At 33.6% G+C, this 24,032-nt stretch overlaps 1 protein-coding gene across 9 annotated transcripts in view; it reads right to left on the bottom strand.

Moving 5' to 3' along the window:
* LOC124533590 (disintegrin and metalloproteinase domain-containing protein 23) overlaps positions 1 to 24,032 on the bottom strand; it is a 522,035-nt gene that overhangs the window by 21,185 nt on the left and 476,818 nt on the right. For all 9 annotated transcript variants that reach the window (XM_047108967.1, XM_047108975.1, XM_047108969.1 and 6 more), the window contains 8 exons: positions 16,847 to 17,042; positions 14,519 to 14,691; positions 9,552 to 9,700; positions 8,518 to 8,702; positions 4,404 to 4,571; positions 3,890 to 4,194; positions 3,453 to 3,572; positions 3,174 to 3,351 (listed from right to left, as the gene is read on the bottom strand). In XM_047108967.1, coding sequence (XP_046964923.1) covers positions 3,174 to 3,351; positions 3,453 to 3,572; positions 3,890 to 4,194; positions 4,404 to 4,571; positions 8,518 to 8,702; positions 9,552 to 9,700; positions 14,519 to 14,691; positions 16,847 to 17,042 — 1,474 coding nt within the window. The remainder of the gene's footprint in view (positions 1 to 3,173; positions 3,352 to 3,452; positions 3,573 to 3,889; positions 4,195 to 4,403; positions 4,572 to 8,517; positions 8,703 to 9,551; positions 9,701 to 14,518; positions 14,692 to 16,846; positions 17,043 to 24,032) is intronic.

Raw genomic sequence — 24,032 nt, 5'->3', positions numbered from 1 at the left:
ATATGCATTAGAACTATTTGTAAAAATTAATTTTAAAGTGAGATAAGCGATATCGAAATGTTTAAAATTAATATGCAATATTGGTTATGGTAATTTTAAGGATACAATATTTTATGATTATGTGAAAAAGACTATATACGAAGTTATTATAAGTGGAATCTACATTTCGAACCGGAAGACTAACATTTTGAACTGAAAATATTACTTTTATAAAGTCTGAATTGATTTAGATTTTTGGTGCTTGTTTTGAAATAGTATATTGAAACGATTTTAAACATTTCTGTATTGATAAAATAAGAATTGTTACAGAATAACTCTGCTAGTTAAAGGTGTTACATTATTTGCAAACGAAATATCTTACTCCAACGTACCTGTACTAACAAGGCATACTTCTAACTAGAACAAAACAGTACCAGTTGCTGTTTTGCGGTAGAATATCTGATGAGTAACCTCACGGGCTTGCACAGAGCCCTACCACTAAAATATTTCAATTCAATGACTATCATGGTATTCATTCTATTTTGTATCAATTAATTAAACTCATTAATTACATACAATCTCCTTGCAACAAACGCCCCTTTTAATTTTTTAATGTGAAACTTCTATTAGTGCGTATTGGGGTCAAGAATTACTGGCAAGCAGAGACGGTAAGTAAGACTCTGATATCGTCTTGAGTCTTTATACTTTTTTTTTTATTATATTTGGCAATGGAAAAACTTATACGGTGTACCTATTCAAGGAGGCTCGCACAAAACCACCGGTTAACTTAATATTTAAATGTATACAGTGTGTTCCCAGCTCGTATCCAACTCCACAGATTATAACAAGTTTAACAATTGTGAATGAAAACTCATAAACACACCCGGACCAGGCGTTCAGCGTCGCTGTGCGCTAAATCAGAATGAGGTGTTAATTACTTAAGTGTAAGCCGCTGTACTCGGTTAAGTTATAAGCGGTAGCGATTTGCGATTTCTTAGTCGCTATTATTGTTTAACTTATTCAATAATAGACTTTATTCTTCTTTTGAATTACATTAATCAGTTATTGAAAAGTCACGCGTAATCAATTTATGTTTTATATTTATGCTTGGGAATGAAACGACCGCCTCCTGGCAATTTCATTTCATTTAAATTGTTTATACAATATATGAGACAAAAAAAAAACCCGCTGAGTATCTTTCGCCGGTTCTTCTCAGGTCAGGGTATTTTCTTTTCCGAACCGGTGGTACTGTTTCAATTGACCATCAATAAGGAAGTGTAATACTTCTATATTGAATAAAGCAAATAATAATTTGATTTTGAGTTTGTATTTAGCTGTAAAACACATGCCATTTTGTTTACCGAATGTACTTTTTTTTAAACGCCCGCCAAAACTATTTTTTCTCCTTGCACAGATAATAAAAATATTGATTCGAAAAATAAAGGAATTAATAAATATTACAGTTTTGAGATGTTCGTTTTTGTAATGCCTTACTGAAAACGGATACTTTAACTACCAATATTAACTTATGTACGCATGTTGCAAGTTCTATTTCTTCAGCGCAATTAAAATATACTTATTTGCATGCAATAAATAAATAATAAAGAATTAAATAATCATTATTTCATTATAAGTATTGGTTATTTAAACCAATACCAATAACAGACGCTCACTAATTTAAAAAAATACAATTAAATAAACATTCAGCATATTATTCGATACAAGATTTTATAGCTGATAAAAAAGCGTGGAGTTAATACCTGTTGACTTCCAAGCAGAATATATTAATTTAAATAATTGTATTTAACTAACATGACTTTGTATTTTTTAAATGTTAAAAAAGAGTAGCTACTGAGCTTCTTGCCGGTTCTTCTCGGTAGAATCTACTTTCCGAACCGGTGGTTGTTTCACTTAATTGTAAAATGACGATTCAAAAGTGCTTGTAAAAGCTTACTTGAATAAAGTTTATTGATTAATTGATTGATTCTAAGATGCAGTGCGAAGTTGTCTATTTCGAACGACTTGACAAACAGTTGTATATTTAGTGGGCAAGTTAATGTAGATTACGCGTCACCCTATGCGCGTACATCACAATAAAAATTCGGTCTCAATATTTAAATGTGCGCCAAAAGATGTACAATTGACAAGGTAAGGTAGGTCATTTTTATATCTAGCGTGTTTGAGCTCTAGATATATGTAATCGTAGAGGTACGATAATTTATTTAAAATTTCCTTCAAAATAATTACATATTACATACAGTTTCTTCCTTAATTTTTCTCGAAAAATTACATCAAAATACGAAACAAAATTACAAATCCAAATTCAAGAAGTATATGTAAGTTATGTTGCTAATATTAAAACAAAAAAAATGTTTTTACATAATTAATGTGGCATGCCTTTGCCTGCATTCAATATCATTTATACATAAAAGTCAAGATATAATTCAGCGACCTGTATAGCTCTCGCAAAATAACAACAATAGTCTAGCATATTTGTTTTATTCGCAACCCTGAAACTGAATACAATGAGGTCACAAGAGCACGTATAATTCGCTTATACATCGTACCCCACTTTTAAAGTAGAATGCATTGAGCAAGTTGGGCTCCGAACTAGCTCGGTGGGTCGATTAAATGATATTGAATTAAAACTCCGACCTGCACTACCTGAGGCTTAATGGACGCTTTGGACAAATGATTTGTTAAAAACTACGTTTAAAATGTTAAGTTCGGTTCTACTGATGAAAGCTGAGTTCGGAATTAGTTTTTTCGGTCAGTAATAAGTTTAAATGAAGACGTTAATCTTTTAGATTGCGTTACAGGGGATTATAGGAACACAATCGTAAATTAAATTAAAAATATATACAGATGTATTTTATTTACGACATTACATAAGACACTTTTAAAATGTCAGTGCTTGTTAACGATATTGTTCATGTATTATATACAAAAACCATCCTCTTCAAACACTCTATCTATAAAAAAAAGAACCGCATCAAAATTCGTTGCGTAATTTTAAAGACAGCGGTAAATGACTTTGTTTTATACTATGTAAGGGCTCTAAAGAAGAAAGTTATAGAAACACTGATAACAATATTTTGATCTTCCTCCCATTTTTTTCTCAGATTTTCTTGGTACACTTATACATAACTATGTTTTTTGATATCAGGTTAGTTAAATATAGGATTAGCACTCACCCCTCTGGCGGAGCACTCATTGTTGTTGTGGTCGGTTGGGCACTTGGTGTGATCGATATACGGGAAGATGGAGGTGCAGGTTTGATTGACACAGATGAGGTTGTCCCCACACGGGGTCCCGTCCTGGACCAGACCCAAGCGCCCAATTTCGGAATGTTCTGGTAAGCCTGTGGTCGCTCTGAAAATATTGATTAAGATTAAGAGGTCAATAAGTTGCTAGATCATTTCTTTTCATAGTATTAACGAAGCTTAGACATTTGTTAACGACTAAAGACTCACTTGCAATCATATTCATTGCCTTTGATAGTAATTACTGTTCTCGTGTAGTACTCGTCCATACCCGGCACCACGGGATACCTGTTGCCGGACTGACATTGCAGCGAACCGCATCTCACGTTCCTGGAAGAACACGTAGCGATTACATAAATAATATACTTCATGGAAATAATTAGAATTTCAATCAAACTTTAATAAAAATGTACAAAACTATTGAGCTTTTAAACTGTCATCTTCAAATGATAATTTCTTTAAAATAAATATAGTAATTGTTGGCCCCTGGGCGATAAAACCTAAGACTGCAAGATTTAAACAGACCCTTATGCCTATTAAAAATGACTTATTGCAAGAAGAATTTTCATATTATTCGAAATATTTAGCTATTAATAGGTAATAACTCCCTTTAGAACAATAATTTACATCGATAGTTTGGTACTTACTCTGCATCGCATTTCATATAATTCCCACCATTGTCTTGCCCACAGTGTCCCGTCACTGAACCCTTGGAGTTGAACTGCTCGAAACATTCTTTGTCTGCTCCATTCGAGCCCGTGCCCCAGATTTTTTCGCACTGGGTAGACAGTGTAGGGCATTGTCCAGCAAAGCAGTATCCCTTGCTCGACTCGCAGGGCTCGCCGTTCTTCCGGTAAGCGTCTACAGGACAGGAACCGGATAGGCCGGTGCAGGTTTCTTCGAGGTCACACTCGTTAGTCGCTTCCCGACATGTGATACCGCGTGGCTTTAGCTGTGGATTTTAAATAATTATTTACTGATTTAGATTTAGACCTAACTAGGAAATTATAACATATTATTACTAAGCGATTGGTAAGATTTTCACATTAGCGAAAAAACCTTGTAAAAATAAAAATCGAGACTTAATGTGACTTTAGAATAGGCAAGAATATACGAATAAATATAGTTGTTAAAATAAGTAATCAAAGCTATGGACAATACCTGACATCGTTCACAGCACTCTCCTTCAGCACACTGGGACTCCTTAGTGAGCCTGCAAGTGAAGGGATCGCAGCATGGATTCAGGTGCTGACACTCGGATATCGTTCCACAGTCGCACTCCTCGCCCTCATCGAGACGTCCGTTTCCACATTGACGATGTACTACCAACTGGGAAGGAAAACCAATAATATTTTAAATTTGGATTGACAGTTCTGATATTTATATTTTATATGGAAAGTTAGCTGTATTATATTAAAAAGGCAGGGCTATAAATGTTCCACAGCTCAGTCTCTTCTCCTAGGTTTTGAGAAGATTTGTAGTCATATTCTCATATTCAATCACCGCTTTTGTTACGGCGGTTGGTAGTTTTGGAATTAGCAGATTATTGTCAAAACGCAAGTTTCCTTATGATGTTTACCTTCCCACCAAGATTCATTGAATAAATATTAAGGATATAAAAATTAAGGTTTACGTTTTCTAACTACTGTGCCATGGCAAAATATAATTCAGTAATATACGTATAATATTCAAATGGGAGTACCTCTGCTATACATGAAGAGTACTTCTGTAAAAAATATATTTAAATTCAGAGGGTAATTGTAGCGTAAAATCTAGAAATTGCAAAAAGTAAATTTGGACAGACCATAACATGTCATGAAAAATTCAACGGAGTAAATAATAGTTTTTTTTTCTCGTTGCAAAGTACCAGCACATTAGTAATGTACAAAGTAATTAACAGGGAACGGAATAAGGGGCGTAATCCCAACGTATTATACTCTCGGATCCTGAGAACTTATTTAGATAATTAGTTTTCATAAAAATAATTAATTCGAACATTTCATAACGTAATTGTCTTCCCTGGAAATCTGTTCGCTGTGAACGAAACGAATCAGGTTAATTTGATTTTAAAATTTCGTAATATGAAGTAGCGTCTGTTACAAAAAACAGAAACACAACTGACACATCCAAGCCTTCCAACTTTATAATTACTAATTACTCCACCATAACTTTTAACGTTTGAAATTTTTAATCAAGCTTGATGATTAGAACGTCCCAAAGGTGTTTTTTTGGGCAAACTCTGTTTTTGAAACAAAAGGATAATAAAACCGTTGATTACTTTATGGGTTGGTTTCGGTAACTGTTTAACAATTGCGATAATAAATGGGTCACAGAAAGTAGAACGAGTTAAAGAATGTAACGTTGTAATTTAACTTTCATTCTTCACAGCTCCAGCTTTTGTTTCGTAATTAACTTAAATTTAACGAATAGGATTAAAAGTTTATGAAAAGGAAACTATGAAATATACCCCCTTCCAGCTGAAGGAGTTGAGTTTATCTTTTAATATGAATTTAAGAACATAATATTGTTTATAAATTTGAATATAAAGTTTACGAAACTGTACAAAATTAAAGACAGTATCCTCGTCGGAGAACATATCTGCAGGGAATTCATTTCGTATTTCATTCGTGAAATACTGATAGTCGACTTCGACTGACAATTCTATAAATTTTGTAAGTATTATTATAGATGTCGTATATCATATCCTGACATTTCACGCTCGTATTCTATAGTGAGCTTCGAGTTTCTTTTCAGATAATAGCACTATTGTTCCTTTAAAAAATGTATACTATTTTATGTACTGCAAGAAAAATAAAATATTTCCGTGGTAAAATAATCTCAAGGTAGATACATAAAGTTCTGGCATACCAATAGCGATGGCACGCTGACCTAAATTCTTAATACAAAACAATCGAAGGTGAAAAGGAAGTCCACGATCATCCGATAAATATGTAAACGTTTCAAAACGATGCGGGAGATGCGGCCGTTATCGCTGGCTGCTATGTAAATTTATTCCAATAGGAGCCGTGCCCGGCCCGCGCCCTGTTATTATATATTCGCAAACGAAGAGATAATTCCGTGGGAGGGCATCTGTATTACCATAACTTTTATTAAAGGAGTGGGACCCGAGAAGAGATGACAAACAATGCGACCCCGCTGATTAATTTTCGACGTAGAAATCTGTTTTGCATTCGAATGCCCGCCGTGTTAATAGCTGGAGTGGAGTGCGAATGACGCCGGAGTTGAAAAGTTGTGTTGTTCGAGCCGGTTGAACTTCTCGGATTGTGGTTTTATGGAGGTGTCGACTAACTTCCGCGCTTGTACCAATTATAAGTGCGTTTCTACAAGTTTATTGGATTGTAGAATTGAAGGTTAAATGTGGACTTTGAATGTTTTATAAATGTTTTCGTTAAACCACCCCAAATTACTTCTGACAGCGTTTTAAATGCGACTATGGTCAGAACTGATGGCTCGAAGAACATGCCAAAGAACTCTCGCATAATATTTTACTAATAAGAACTTCAAGTTGAAATATTTGATAAAGAATAATTAAAGAAAATTCCCGGAGCCTTTACTCGTTAAGACCGAATTTAATTTATCATTACTTAGTAATGATAATTGCTCAATAAATTTTTATTTGGAACTTTGTAAGTTTCAACTAACTACGAGCTTATGGGATGAAATTGACTAAAAGGTTCTCACGAGCTTAGTAATAGACCCAAACTTCATTTAAACCGGTAAGCTGTTGGCATACTTTACTTCGTTAGCAGGAATTTTGCCAGTGCCAAGAATGCATAACGTGAAAATTTCTATTCGCCCCTCAAACAATGAGATGCCTTTTGATATCGCCATGGACTTTATACAGGCCTCATACACCTTTAATGGGTTTAACGATGCAATTTATGACGAGAATTACGCGAATGCCATCAAATAACTATAATGGAATTAGAAGAAGGTGATGGATCTAAATGCTAGCAAAATGCTCTTTAATTGAATAATAAATTATGTAAATTTAAATCGAGCAAAAACACTGGTGAATATAGTTGCAAATAAAATCTTAAGAATGTATATAGCGACAGCCTGTAAATTTCCTACTGCTGGACTAAGGCTTCTTTACCCTTTGAGGAGAAGGTTTGGAACATATTTCACCACGCTGTTCTGTGGTATGCACAGGTAGCAGAATTTCTATGAAATTAAATAAATGCGGGTCACGATGTCTTTTTTTACCACCGAGTTCGAGATGAATTATAAACACAAATTAATCACATGAATATTCAGCAGAGCTTGATTGGGTCCGAACCCGTAATCATCCGTTAAAATGCACGTTCTAACCACTGGGCAATCTCGGTTCATTCACTTAATAACGTATAATATCAGTAAAATACGAGAAAACTATTTTGAACCCAACGTAAAAAGAATCAAAAACGCTATATCCAAACATATCCATACATATCAAGGATTGAGAACTTTAGCCTTTTTTGAAATCGGTTAGTAAAATATAGTTAGAAGCTCGTATTTCTCATAATAGCACCGCATAAAAGTATTTCCACAGTTATTGGCGTTGCTCAGCCATTTTGATTCACGGCTTATATAAGGTTTGTAATGAAATGGAATAAGAGTTAAAAGGTTTTCATCATTTTTTTGCAAACCAAGGAGTACGTTCTATTTATACCTTTTCAATTATTGCACATAGTACTCTAGATATTTATATATTGATAACTAGTTGCCGCCGGCGGCTTCGCTAGCGTTTTAGGGAGTTGGTTGTCACGTGGTAGGGAAAAAACCTATGTCCTTCCTTGAATTCAAGTTTCCTTCATATGACATTTCATCATTGGTTTGGTGGTGAAAAAGCGACAGACTAACAGATAGACAGAGTTACTTTAACATATATAATATTAGTATAGAATGTAAATATAAATTTGTCAATAATTCGCTTTATTGTAAATCTTGTATATTTAATTTAATTTTATGTTTTTCATTAATCAATAATCCGACGACCTCCGTGGTCGAGTGGTGTGTACACCGGTTTTCATGGGTACACCACTCAGAGGTCCCGGATTCGATTCCCGGACGAGTCAATGTAGATTATCATTAGTTTTCTATGTTGTCTTGTGTTTGGGTGTTTGTGGTACCGTCGTTACTTCTGATTTTCCATAACACGAGTGATTTAGCTACTTACTTTGGGACCAGAATAATGTATGTGATGTTGTCTCTAATTTTTATTTTATTATATTATTATTAATAATATAACGGAATAATCCAATAAAGTCCTTACCTCGTTCGGTTTATTGAGCAAACACAATCCCTGTCCGATCCGCAACTCGTTGATATAATCATTCTTCGAGCACTCCGAGAACTTGTAGGGTTGAACGTTTTCCAGCCCAACAATGGACTGTGCCATTATGCACCCGTGCCAATCCCTGCAGAAGCAGTTTTCTCGGCCGTCGTCGTGACCCATACCTTTATAATAATAAAAGGGAAAATTGTATGAAAATTTTTGACTGAGTGAATACATCATTTTCGAAAGCAATAATATTTGTTATTCGAAGTGTGGGATTGGATTTTTTTGGTTAAGTAGTATAAAGGCCTTTTAAGTAGTATAAAAAAAACTTTCCGAAAGTTCGTTTCGATGAGTTTTAGTCCTCCTTTGTTATTTTTGCAAAAACATTTACAGTAGGACGATGTGAATGTGATGAATTTATGTCTCGTTCGAATATAGCGATAATCACATACGCCAGAACATTTTAACTGGTTTAATGATATGTCTGTACTTTAAGCAGTACCTTATTTAGTAAAAAAAAAACATGAAATTATAATATATGTAAGCTTTGTGTTAGTAGTTGAGTCGAAGAAGGTTGACTCAGTAAAAAAATATATTATATATTTTGAATGACATAAGAAGTGTCAGTTAATTTTAAAATATTGGTTTAAGACATTCAAGCTATAAAAGTATTTTTTTTATTAATTAATGTTCATTTGGTCTCTGTAGACTAAAAATTAAAGCAAGAACATTGCAATTGTCGATTCACTGTTTTAGGTTTGTAATACTCAGTTTTTATTATTGTATTTTTTTTTAATTGTAAAATTAATTTGTTACTAACAAAATTAAACACTATTTTAGATGAATCAAATTGCTTAATTTGGAAAACCCATCACCTTATATATAGTATAACAAATATCATTTAAGTTAACAAGACACATTTAGTATTCCAAGATAAAATCATTAACATTAATGATCGCTTTGAATAACTCAAAACAGTATAATCTAAAGAAATTTTGATGATTAAAAAAAATTGCTGAAGATCTCACCAATATTATGACCGATCATATGTGCCATCGTTCCAGCCAGTAGATGAGGTTCGTAGGTATTAGTGTCCACGGATATACCGACCGACTTTGGCGTGCACATTGTATCCGGCACGGATATCCCGGATTCACCACCAGGGAACGTCAGACCACTGAAAAATGTTTCTAATTTAGTAACAGCGTAGAAAAACACAGACTTAATAACTTTTGGGTTGTCTGGAAGAAATGGCTACTTAGCCAAAAGACCGCCCGTTGTACTCTACAATATTATATATAATAATTGTAACATATTATATATAATGTGTAACATGTGGTGTACAATAAAGTATAAATAAATAAAACTTAACTTTTTTATATTGCATACTAGCGACCCGCCCTGCTACTTAATATATTATAGAATTTGTTTGTTTAAAACATCGCATTAGACACTTCGAAAACGAATCACTCTATCTATTAAAAATCCGTTGTGTAATTTTAAACATCTAAGCAAACATAGTGACAAACAGCGGTAAGTGACTATGTAATGATGATGAAATATTTCATTGGGGATTTGATCAGAGAAACGATGCGAAGTCTTGTTCTTTCGGATTCCAAGTTTGGTCAGATAGAGAGAAACATTGTTTAACTAAAGCACTCGCTAAATAACGTTAAAAAGTAACACCGACAATTTTTAGAGAAGTTAATTTATCGATTGAATTAAACTGAAGATGATGTTATAAAAGATAATCAAGATAATTCACAAATAATTATAAAAAATTAGTAGCTACCCCGCGGCTTTGCTCGCGTGGCATTTAAATATACATATTAACTTAAAATATTACGGTAATTTAAGACCTCTCTGTATACCATATTGGTGTGTATTTCACTTTATGTTTTTACTTAAAAATGACGTAATATCATAAAAACTTTCAACCATAATTTCACACCCTTAGGGGTACAATTTTCAAATCCCGTTTTTATTTGGTGTCAATTAAAAATCCTACTCACCAAATTTCGAGGCTCCAACTTTAATAGTTTACGCTCTTGCGCGATGATCAATCAATTAGGACATATTATTTTATATACACAGAAAATACAAATAAAAACATTAAACCGATATCAGTTGTCCATATTAGCTTCATAATTATATTTGATGAAAAAAACTTCGAACCTAATAAAATAGAATGAATCAAAATAATTCCAACAATAATTCCGTCAACAAAGGTTAACAAATTATATTTCGATTGGGCAATATTGTAAATATCCGAACTTATCCTTGTAATCTATTGAGAGCGATATTAAAAGATTCTTAGAAAAACTTGTGTATTGCGTCCAAAGATACTCGTATGTATTGTTGGATTAATGTAACAGTATTTGATAGGATCTTACCCGAGACCTAGACAAGCTTACGAATCTGACATATTTGGGTTGTATCATCCACATGACAGTAAAAAATTCGCTTCGTTGTAAAGCTGCCAGGGTTTGATTAAGATATTGTACTCATAAATGTGGAGTCATAATTTTTTACTATTTCGATTAAATTTTCGCAGAAGATCTATTTGTAGAGATTAGGAAATATTTGATTATCAACATTCTGCTAGAATAGTGCTAATTCATGGCCATGATATAAAGCGGAATGAGCATCAGCATTTGGTGCCTCATTATCGGGAAGCCAAAATAAACGAGCAAAAGCACTCCCAAAAGGTGTCAGTCATTTTGGTCGTAGAATTTCGACAAGTCATTTTTCTTGCAGTTTGATAGAAACGGCTGCCGCAAATAATTGGGTAAAACACAAGCGTATTTAGATAAATATGATGAAACAATGAGAAGATGTATGTTCTATGTTAGATTACAGAAAGAAAACAAGAGGTTTGAATTATGAGTCATATTTTGATTTTGAATACCTATTTGACTAATATTTCTGTCTATTCACAAATTTTATTATATACGTAAGTACATGTATGTTACATCTTTCAACTGCTGATACTAATTGTCCTTTTATTTATATATTTTCCGAGCTCGCTCGAGATATTGATGCAGCCAGACATGCATTCAATTTCTATTGAGCCCTTCTGAGCTGTCTCCGACTTATAACCCGATACAGTGTGTGTGGCATTATTGTTCTATTATTATTTCTGTTCAACTTTAAATGCAAAGAACATTTGGAATATATTCGATAAAGAAATTTAACGGAAAGGAAGATTTAGTAAATTACTTTATGAATGGGGTATTTATATGTGTGGGTGCAATAGAAGTAATAGGTCATTGAACGATTATGCTCAGGTTCATAAAACGGAATTTATTCTTAGAAGTGCTTATGACATCATCAATACAATACCTCACGAGCTATAGTCTATTGAAATTCTATTCAACAAATAACAATGGAATAATATATTAATTAATTAGACCGTCTTAATTGGTACGATACTAATCCGAAACCCTAAAATGCCCCCTTCAATCGCAGAATCAAACCGAAGTCGCTGGCCCTAATTACGATTGACGAAGCGTTCTTGAAACTGACGTGTGTGTTCCTACGATGAGGTACTACGGCACTCATCCTGTATGAAAAATATTGTTTTATATCTTGTATTATGTAATATCGAATGTTTTCATTATATTCTGATATTTGTTCATGTCTGAATTGGCGTAGACTGTGGAATGTTTACACGACTTTCAATATAATATTGTTATTTTTGACGTTTCTCTTCGGTACAATATGAGGCAATAAAATTAGATCTTTATATGGTTTCCTTTGATATCAAAACCATCTTTTTTTTTGAGGCTTCGCTTTCTGGATATTTTCTTTCTGATATTCCGAATAGTGTTGTTCATTTACCTTTGATTATTCGTGATTACTTTTAGATTCTATATAATTTTAAAAATCGAATTCTCGACCATTCGATTTTTTGACAGATGGAGATGTATTATTACGTCACTATAATTTGTTATCTGTTGTTGAAGAGACAATGATTGTGATATATGTATCAAATATGTATAATTATGTAATTATAACGAAATTTCAAGCACGTGAATTACGTCACGTCAATCTTAAGAGCTGACAGGCAAATTATGACGGGATGTCCGGCCCGCTGACTGTTATCGGCATCTACAACGGAATTCGATTTCGGGAAGACAGTCTCATTTAAAAATCAAACCTACTATACTGTAATAAAGTTCACATTGACAAAACATATCTTCCTCAAATAAGGCTAAGATGTTTTTTTATTAAAAAAAATTGTTTTTTTTTTTTTTTTTTTATAATCAGTAATCCCGTCACAACATTAAGGATTATTTTAAAACAAGAGAGAAATACATTGAAGATACATCATAATCATTTGCTGACTGATTATTATCATTGATTGGTAAATGAAGGATCCGAGTATGTACTAGTTACTATACTTCTTAAATATAACATAAAGTATGTTATTGATCTGCCATTTAAAATCAAGCAAAGTAAAGTAACAACTTAGGCTACCTCGCTGCTCCAATATGAGTACCTATATATTTTGTGACTACTTGTCGCCGGCGTCTTTGCTCGCCTTCTATGGGTTTGATTGGCATGTATTACGCAAAAAAGTAGCCTATGTCTTTCCTTTCATTTCAAATTTGCTTCATCAAATTTCATCGAATTCGGTTCAGTGATTTTGTAGTGAAAGAGCGACCGACAGATAGAGTTACTTTAACATTTATAATATTAGTATATATTATAATCTATTAGTAAAAAAATTCATTATTTTTGTCAATTTAAAAAAGCCACGATTTGGAAAATGATTATCATTATGTTCAAATATAAGTTAAATTCATCATTTGCTGGATTATATAAACGCGTCATTTAGGGGATGTCATTTAGCGAGTAAGCAGATTTAAGCTCTGAGCCCTCGTATAGAATTTCGGAGAGTTATAATTAAAATAAGCGGACAGTGAGATAGATCTCTGTTGTCTTTGTAATTTGAGGAGTACTTATTAAGGTTCGTACCATTGTCGTTATAATCTGCTTTGTAATGAGACATGAGTGAGTACCACTTTATTTTATATAATTTAATTGTATAAGAATAATTTTAAATTTTAGTAGTTTTAGGATGTAAGTTGTTGTATGTCATGCAAAAAAAGTAACCTTTTTCTTATCTTGGGGTTCAAGTTCGCTTGATAACAAATTTCATCAAATTCGGTTCAGAGATTTGGACAGAAAAACAGACTTAATTTCACATAGTAAAATTAATATAAATTTCGCCTATATATTAATTTTGTCCGATAATTACACTAATGTCATATTATGGTTGTTTTAATTAGCGTAACTCGTATAATATTTCAAGAATATTTCTGTGAGATATAATTCAATAAATACAATATTGATATTAATTTATTTTTATACTTAAAATTACAATATTATTTAACATATATTCTCTAAAAAATTTGCAGACCTAATCTAGTGATGTCTGATATATAATCATTGTCTTGTGTGTGTGTTTTTTATGGTATAAGTTGGCGGACGAATATATAGGCCATCTGATGGTAAGTAGTCACCAACACCCATAGACAATAACGCTGTAAGAAATATTAACTAATCCTTACATGCAGTCGGTATATTATAAAATAATTAATAATAATAATATGATATATTTTTATAATATTAAATATGGGTTCTGAATTAACATGGTTATTTTTATTATTACAGTTATTAATAACGGGATTTACCATGTTCACGAGAACGAGACATTCGTAGATAATGTCGAAATATCGAGCTCCAACGGATAAAAATAAAAAACATGGTAAATATCCCGTAATTAAAAACTGTAATAAGCCTGAATATCCTACAAATGTAAGTTGTTTTATAATATACGTATATTATGTTGTATGTTAAGAATTATTTGAATGATGAATTTTGAAAATGGTCGTATTATATCGATACGAATATTTAGATATCAGTATGATTCCTGATAAATTCAAAAGTAGGTAAAAAAGGAATGTATATAATTAAAAATAGTACTCACGATAAGAGTTGAGTGGTGTCCTTCTCGATTTTGAAGAGTTTCCTCGCGCTGTAGTCGCTGAACTTTTGTATGGCTCGAGTGATGTCCTGTTTCCTGTCGATGTCCGCCTGGTCCGCACTCTGCCACGACTCGATGTACACGAGAGACACTCGGGTATTTAGTGTGCGAAAATACTGCGAACAAAATATCACGATGAAAAAATCAGCAATAAAATTGTATGAATTATCCGGTCCATATACATATTTATATTATAAGTAAGTCATAACATTTAATAATGATTTCTACGCTAACTTGACGTAAAATAGACTGCAATTGTGGTATTTATATTATAGAACCAGCGCCGACTTCGCACGTGTGCCTATACTACAGATTTTTCTTGTTTATTTACTATATTTTCCAAGTATTATATATAAAAACTTTCCTCTCGAATCACTGTATACATTAAAAAAACCGCATCAAAATCCGTTGCTTAATTTTAAGCATACATAGGAACAGACAGCGGTAGGCGATTTTTTTATACTATGTAACGATTATAAAATTCTAGGCTTGCACTACACTCTTAGGGGGTACAAAAAAGTCCTTCAAGGCGTTGGATGCGCTCGAAGTTACAGTCGCGGGTAGTTCATACGAAGTTAGCACGCTCCAGCTTCGTCTCCTACGTGCACTTTCTTAACAAGAACACGTGTAAACCCTCCATTAAACTTGTGAAGTTCTGACGATAAGTCGGCTGAAGCATTTCAAATTTCAAGCAGATAATGTACCACTAATGCATGAACTTCCTTGCTCGTTAGCGTACGTACGATACTAAGAACGAAGTTTGCGGAGCCCGCATCAAATTTCCAGAGAGAATTTTTCTCCATTGGAATCGCAAATGCGAATTCGCATCTCTTTTAAAACCCTCGCGGATTCCTCTCGGGTAACGTTGTGATCAATTATTCATAGATCTGAATCGAGTAATCGTTCGACGATTATAATTTTATTCATTACGAAATTTGCGGCTTGTTTATTCGAAGAGGTTGCGATTCTAAAAATACTAACGGCATTACAATATATGTATATTAAAAACGTATAGCTATGTATTTAATATATATTACGATACGTCATCGGCAAAATTTCGATGGATCAGAATAGAACAGATTAGGTAAAATGTAATAATTAAATTAAAAATTTATTATTATTTTAGGACGTTAGTGCTTTAAGGAGTATTTTTTCAAGAGATGCACTTTACTTTCTATTTTCTTCTAACGAATCCTGTATATTTTTTCTCTTTCTATTTAAATATGTACTATAATATATATGCCAAAAATTGTTACCTTAGTAGATAATAGTAGATTCTAGTTCTTTATTCATAGTTATTATTATTATTTTCGAATGTATAAACAAAAAATAATTTTTCATGTAAAACAAAATTGAAGAATTCGCAATTTTGGACATTTTGAAAACTAAATAAAAGTATGTTCCACGAAGTACGAGTATTAATCCCATAACCGTTCATCAATACTGAACAAATGTCTAACCACTGCGTGAGAAGCCATAATCATTTAGCTGTCATATGTATAGTGGGATATGGCGAGAGCAAATGTTGGTTGTTAACCCATGTCCATAAAGGCACTTGTGTAAATGCGCGTGGCGGAGGGGATCCTGACGTTATGGGATTTCTTTGTTGGGAAGTATGAAGCAGCTCGGCTGCATGCGTGTTTGTTAAAAGGGGCTTTGCTGAGATCGGTAATGTTCGTGTCGTTTATGTTCCGAAAAAATGATAATATTTTGCGATTCAACGGGGAAATGCTGCTAGCATTCTTGCCACCATTCAACGCGGTCAAGATTTATACAGTAACTAGTTTTTGTTCATAGTTGTATATATATATTTAAGCATTTAATGTTGTTAATTCTTATGTTAATGAAATATTGTTTTAAGAACTTTTTATTTTGAAATATAAAATATATTTCTTTATAACTAAACCACAAATAATTTAGTATAATGGTACTAGAAATATTCTGTTGTTTCATTTCACTCTTGAGAAAATATTTTTGAACGAGCAATGACCACCTAATGGTAAATGGTCACCACCACGGCGCTGTGGGAAACTATTAACCATTCCCTACATCGCCAATGCGCCACGAACCTTGGGAACAGTTTTATAACCACCATGCCTGTAGTAACACTGGATCATCCTTATCCTTCAAACCGGAACACAACAATACTGAACACTGCTGTTTGGTGGTAAAAACAGACCATTACAAAGATAAAGTAAAGTGTGTTTACAGGTATAAAACCTTATGTCTACGTTGTTAAGGAATATATTGCAATAAACAAGGTCTACTTACCAAGTCAGCTATGTTGGCAACTTGTATCGCGTCGTGGACGACTTCGGAGCGAGTGCTGCCGTTCCTTCTGTCGAACATCGCCTTGTCTATCACCAGCGCCGTTTCGATGTACTTCGTGGTTTCTCTCACATCTCTTCTAAGTCTCTTCAGGGCTCTTAGACTAAGGTTGGTCTGCCACCACTCTAACGTTTTACCTCTGCGAAGAATTAAGAAAATTGTATATTTTGGTCTGCATCAGTATCGATAAAATTGGTTCAGTTAGTTTATCAGCAGAACATTCTTATCTTGAAATAAATAAATAATATTCTACGTACAATTTACCATTACATGACGTTGCATTTAATTTTTAAAATAAATAAACTCCTATGACATCACGTTAATAATCTAGCAACAATAGTAGGATGGCAAATGTTTTGTGATGGGATATGGTCACCACTGCGCATTAAGTATTACTGCTTGGCATCAAATACATGCTAAGTACCTACCCACACATGGTTGCATAAAGCATTATCTACAAGTAAAGTTGGTATTTACTTATTATATAGTATGCGAACGCATCTTTATTTTAAGGTAAAGTAAAATAAAGTAACAGCCTGTAAATTTCCCAATGCTGGGCTAATGGCCTCCTCTCCCATTAAGGAGAGGGCTTGGAACATATTCCACCACGATGTTCCAATGCGGGTTGGTGGAATGCACATGTGGCAGAATTTCAATGAAATTAGTCACATGCAGGTGTCCTCACGATGTTTTCCTTCAAAGCCGAGGATGAGATAAAGTATAAACACAAATTAAGCACGTTTATATAGTGGCTTGCCTGGGTTTGAACCCGAAATCATCGGTTAAGATGCACGCGTTCTAACAACTGGGCCATCTCGGCTACAACAGTGAAAAAAAAGAAGTGGTTCCGTTAAAATTATCAATAGAAATTTAAATTGTCTTTATTTATAAGCTCCATTATAATATTCGATAAATAATGTTTTTCAAATTAGAAAAAGAAAAATGCCTTTTAATCGGGTAAGGTTACCCGGCTTAATTCGGAGCCTTAATCGACTTTATCTTCGGTCCGTCAAGTACCTCATTATCGAAACAAGGAACTCGAACGCATTTCGAATGGCTCCGAGAATTTTCTATTGGGCCAATTTATTCCCCTTACAAGGAAATATTCGATTTTTGATTTTGTTATTTTTTTTAAATAAACGGAATTTTAAGGAGATGTTTTTTTGGGCAATTTTAATTTTAGAATCTCGAAACCGTTTTTGTTTGCGGTCCAAATATCGCGAGATTAATTAATGTTTATTTCTTCATTGGATCTTTGTAAAATGTATTTGTTTGGCGAGAGAAACATTTATAATCTGTATGCACTGTATTACTATATATCATATAAGTCAAAAATCGCTATCAATATCATTACGTATATAATTTTCAAATTTTGAATAAAATTACTCAACGTTTCAAATAAACAAATATTTTTTGCACGTAACATCGAATACCTACTTGTATATCAATTTCATATAAAATGAAAATTATTCCAAGAAGAGATCAAAATAGTACGTACGCAATATATCTCTTATTGCTAAAAGAAATCTCTCAAAGACAACTTTTAGAAATAACATATTATTAAACGAAATAAAACATAACATATAGGACCTTGTTGGTGAATAACAAATTCTGATCTCGTATTTTCTACTTGTCTGTTTATATTAGTGTGTAACATATTAGGTTCGAAGGATCAAAAAGAGTTATCGGCATGTTGGGGATACGCGGTCATCCCATTTAAATATCCTTTCATCCTATCCGGAAAATCTAAAGCAGAAATAACTTCTTCTAATTTTATGTTACCCTAGTAGATCTATTTACTTTATATTATCATTACAGTTAAAATCAAAATACACTTTATTGAAGTCGGTACAAGTACTTTTGAATCGTCACTTTACAAATGTGCTAAAACCATCAAACCAAACCAACCATCGAAATGAAGATTCTACCGAGAAGAACCGGCGAGAAAGATACTTTTCATGGGTACGGCCGGATATAGAAAAAGTTCATTACTTTTCTATGCTGTCTTGGGTCTGGAATTGTGGTACCGTCGTTACTTCTGATTTTCCTTAACACAAGTGCTGTAGCTACTTACACTGGGATAAGAGTAATGTATGTGATGTTGTCCAATATTTATTATTTATTCCCAATATTTGTAATGCATCATCAACGTCGTCAGCACGTATTTCCGCTACGCTTTTTATCATGTATATAACCTCATGTAACACGGATTTGAATTTATGAATGATCATAGTCGTATGTATTAAAAAAATAAAGTTCCCAAGTACCTTCCAACATGGCGACTTAATTACCATCATGTTTTTGTTTACGATTACTAAATACCGAGTAAAAATATTTATAGTCGTAAAAAAATCCGGGTAGACGTAACTAAGGCTCTTACGCGCAGGTTTATTTATTGCCAGCTCCACTTTACCGAGTGAAGTTAAAACCATCTCTTTATAAATCACTAGCATATAATTTACTTGAGCTAACTTCTGCTGGAATTTGTGTTAGAATTTCTGTCTATTTCGTGATGAATCCTTGTGATAAGGCTCTTTCACCTCCACTTCGCCTCGGGAACATTTTAATGATACTCTTTGACATTTTCATCGCTTCGTCGCGATTTGACTTGAAACGTAACGGCCAAGTCGGGTCTGCTTTAGAACTTATTGGATTTCGAATGCTGTTCAGAATATCAAAAGATTTAATTAAAATTCTTTCTCTATTGGATTTTTTTCGACTTATAATTGGTTTGTTATTGGAATCGACATTTGGATTTTAATGAGGCGTTATAATTTAAATAAACGCAACGATGATATTTTAATGGAACGTTTTGAGAGTTCGGTTCAATTAAATTTAACCCGCTGAATGATAATAAACGACTTTAGCTACCGTATACCCTTTTAGTCTAAAATTACAACACAAATATATTTAATTCATTAAAAATATATCTCGTCTCCGTTTGAGTGCACGAAAAATGTTCAAATACGTTACCTCGAAACGATTTCACGTGATTTCGTACTAAGCTAAATGAAATTCCCCAAAGCCTTTTCGAAAACAAACAATGGCGCAAACGGAGCATCCGAAAACATTTTCGCAAGGAAACGAGCAGCCCATGACAAATCACACAGGTCACGCACTCGCTCCGGAACACAACCCTGGGAATTAATTCACCCCATTAAAATATACTCGGCGTTTTGTTTACTGAGCTATTGTGGCTTGATATTATATTGGTCGGATATGTGAAAGTCCATATAACGCGACACACTTAGCCATAATCTAATTTTGTTAGGGATACCAGTTTGAGAGGAATTGGATCCCGTTTTATTATGAGATTTGTGTAACGTATGCAACACCAATAACATAACTTTTCTTCTCGTGACTTTGGAAAAACTTATCAGTTAAGATTTTATAGTTATATACTTAAGAGGATTGCATGTAGCGATGGCAGTGAGATGGAATCCATCATGACAAATGCCTATATATGTAGCACCGTTCCCTTATGATAAGAATAGGTATTACCAATATCCAAATTAATGTATTTTGTCATTTAACTAGCGACCCGCCCCGTCTTCCCACGGGCGCAATACTGATACTAAATATACCTACTACGGAATTTGTTTATTTATGACATGACATTATTAACTTCTGTCTTGTCAGTGTTTCTTTACTATATTGCCCTTGTATTATGTACAAAAATCGTTCTCTTGAATGACTCTATCTATTAAAAAAAACCGCATCAAAACCCGTTGCGTAGTTTTAAAGATTAAAGTATACATAGGGATATAGGGACAGAAGAAAGCGACTTTGTCTTATACTATGTCATGATATAATAAATCCTTCAATATGGATCGTGTAGATATAAATAACATTGGTTCAAAAAGATAAACAATTGTAAATTTATACGATAAATCGCGCAAATGAAGCGATCGTAACAATGTGAATATCTTAGTCAAGCCTAGGAATACATTCAAAGATCGTCGAACATAAAAGGTCTTTGTGAGCCAACAAATTGGACTACTCGAATGATTTATGCGGCGTAAGCGGCTGGAGTACGCACAATGGACTCCGATAATATTGAAACGGTGTATCGAAATATCGGGATACATTTCAATTGAATACTATCCTAGAGGTCACGGAGAATGGTACGAGAGGACGTACTGACAAAGAGGCTAATGGGGCTAGTGGCACGTGACGTGGGACGTCATCTTTAATTATAGCGCCTCTTTATATTAGTATTATCTTTGATTTAACACGATTTCACCAGTATACTAGTATCAAAATTTATGTCCGTATGCGTATGTTAATTATTCGTGGTGATTAAATTTAGTACTTATGTTAATGTACCACTTTGTAGGGTTGGCTGTTATTTATACAGGCTGCGGCGAAAACAATTATGATTCTTTTTTCATAACACGAGTCGCTATATATAATTATAATGGTGGAAAAGAGTTTCTTGTTTATTTTTCTGGAATCTATTTTATGAACCGCTTTCAAATAATTCAACTCAGTTATATGACGATTCAAAAGTGCTTTTATGAGCAAAATTTGAATAAATAATATTTTGAATACGTATTTTGATTAAATAAAATTAATTGCATCGTATTGACTTTAAGAGAATTGACTGAAAATAAATTAGATGAATAAGAGATGTGAGGACCTAAACCAAAGGTGTGGCCAGAAATCGAGATACACTGGACCTACTGGACCAATGTATATGGGATGAGGCAATGATACTTTGATACTACAACACTTCCTGTTTATGCTTTTCGGAGTTGCCATAATACAAACAAAAGTTGGATTAATTTCTTTGTCCTTGACTAAAGTAGTTACTCATAAATTATGTTAGTTTATTCGTGTAACATATTCCTGTATGGTATTAAAAAATATTAAAAACAATTTAGTTTGCAGATTTTTTCAACATCACATACATTACTCTGATCCCAATGTAAGTAGCTAAAGCACTTGTGTTATGGGAAATCAGAAGTAACGACGGTACCACAAACACCCAGACCCAAAACAACATAGAAAACTAATGATAATCTATATTGACTCGAAATCGAATCCTGGACCTCGGAGTGGCGTAACCATGAAAACCGGTGTACACACCACTCGACCACGGAGGTCGTCGTCGAATTTAAAGGCATTCGTGGTTCATATTCCAAAGGACTTTTGTAATATATTTTTCAAATGTATTGTGAGAACAGTAAGTGGCATGATGGGTTTCAAGAGAAGAAAAAAGTATTCTAATAAGCTGATATATATTTCATACTTCATACATAAACTTATAATTCTAACTATTCAAATAGTTGCAAACAATTTTTACATACGGACGAAATTCATCATAGAAACTTGCCAGTAACGTCGGACAGAGGGAGTTGTAAAAAAAACTTTTTAAAAACTTCTACCCTATTGCATTATTCACTCGCTGCAGATTGCCAAACGAACTTTGCTTTATACATCGATACAATTTATATCACTGCCACTAGATGCTTAAATTTTTCATGATTTATTTATAATTTGGACCGTAGAAGCAAATTGGTGAGAAATATATATATTATTTTATCGACTCTAGAAGAGCTATGATCAGACCTGCTGTTCTATATGGATCAGAGTGTTGGACTATAAAAGGGATGACTGAAAGTCAATTGCAGTTGCGGAGATGAGAATGCTAAGAGGAATGTCTGGTGTTATGCGAATGGATAGAGTAAGGAATGAGTACATAAGAGGAAGTTTGAAAGTGACACCGATAGCCGAGAAGTTATGTGGAAGGCGGCTATCATGGTATGGGCATGTAATGCGGAGGAATGAGGAACATATTGTGAGGAAGGCCTTGAGCATGGATGTGAATGGATATAGAGGTAGAGGACGACCAAGGAAACGATGGATGGATTGTGTGAAAGACGATATGGCTAGAAAGACTGTTACTTGTGAGATGACGTCTGACAGAGAAGTACGGAAGGAGGAGACATGCTGCGCCGACCCCAAATAAAATTGGGATAAGGGCAGGAGGATGGTGATCTAGAAGAGCGAAGATAAATTTGAGTTCTCACAAACAAAGGATGTTATTTTAAGATTGCTTTTGAAGAATCTTAAAGTCTATCTTTAATAATCCAATCGTAAAATGTAAGTTGAACTTTGAAGTGATTAGAATTAAAGATTGAATTGATTGAAAAACATAAAATCTCTTACGATTCCTTACTCAAATGTAGACCAAAAATATTAAAATTACTCAAATTTACTGTGAACAACAACAACAACTGAATTCCCTTTGAGGAGAAGGTTTGGAACATATTCTACCACGTTTCAGTGGGGCTGGTGGAATAAACATGTGGCAGAATTTCTATGAAATTACACACATAAAGATAAACATTATAAACACAAATTAAGCACATGAACATTCAATGGCGCTTGCCTGGGTTTGAACCCGCAACCATCGGTTAAGATGCACGCGTTCTAACCACTGGGCCATCTCGGCTCGTACTGTGAACATACGGCATAAAAATAGCTATCAAAATGAAAGACACATGTATAAGTTGTAAAAACTTCTATACATACGAAGTTTTGTCTTTAGTTGCCCAAATAGTCTACTTTGAGGAAATTGCTTGCAATAAAAATCGTAGATGAAGCAAAATTGTCTCAGAGAACGTTTCGTGATATTTCGTAACGACGTGTCCATCATTCTTATAACTATTTTCTTAACGAGTGTTACGTCATCTGTTTCCACGTGTCATTTTGATAATATACTTTTTACCCGACAACGGCGACGCACAAAGAGGGTCGTGGTTTTAGAAGCCTTTGCATGTTCCATACTTTGACAAATGAGGTGTCGTTACCTCTATCTTAGAATCCCGCGTGACATAGGGCATGATGGCGGATATTTCAAAATGGCGGTTATGGATCACATACTCCAAGAAACAAAAATATAAATATGTCAAATGTAATTCAGTACGGTATTAAGTAAATGTATTTAATTCACAGATTTCTAAATTATATAATTTGATACAGAAAAACGAAATTTTGTTTTAGTTATTATTGTAGAAATTTCTTACTTATTTTTTATTTGATTTGACAATTTTGACAGATATGACAAGACCAGTCATCATTGGTTGATTCGAACATATTAAACTCAATCTATACCGATCAATCT

This window comes from Vanessa cardui, chromosome 11 (assembly GCF_905220365.1).
Source record: "Vanessa cardui chromosome 11, ilVanCard2.1, whole genome shotgun sequence".
Lineage (NCBI taxonomy): Eukaryota > Metazoa > Arthropoda > Insecta > Lepidoptera > Nymphalidae > Vanessa > Vanessa cardui.
Note: the sequence above shows the minus strand (reverse complement) of the source record. Positions and strands in the feature narration are given on the sequence as shown.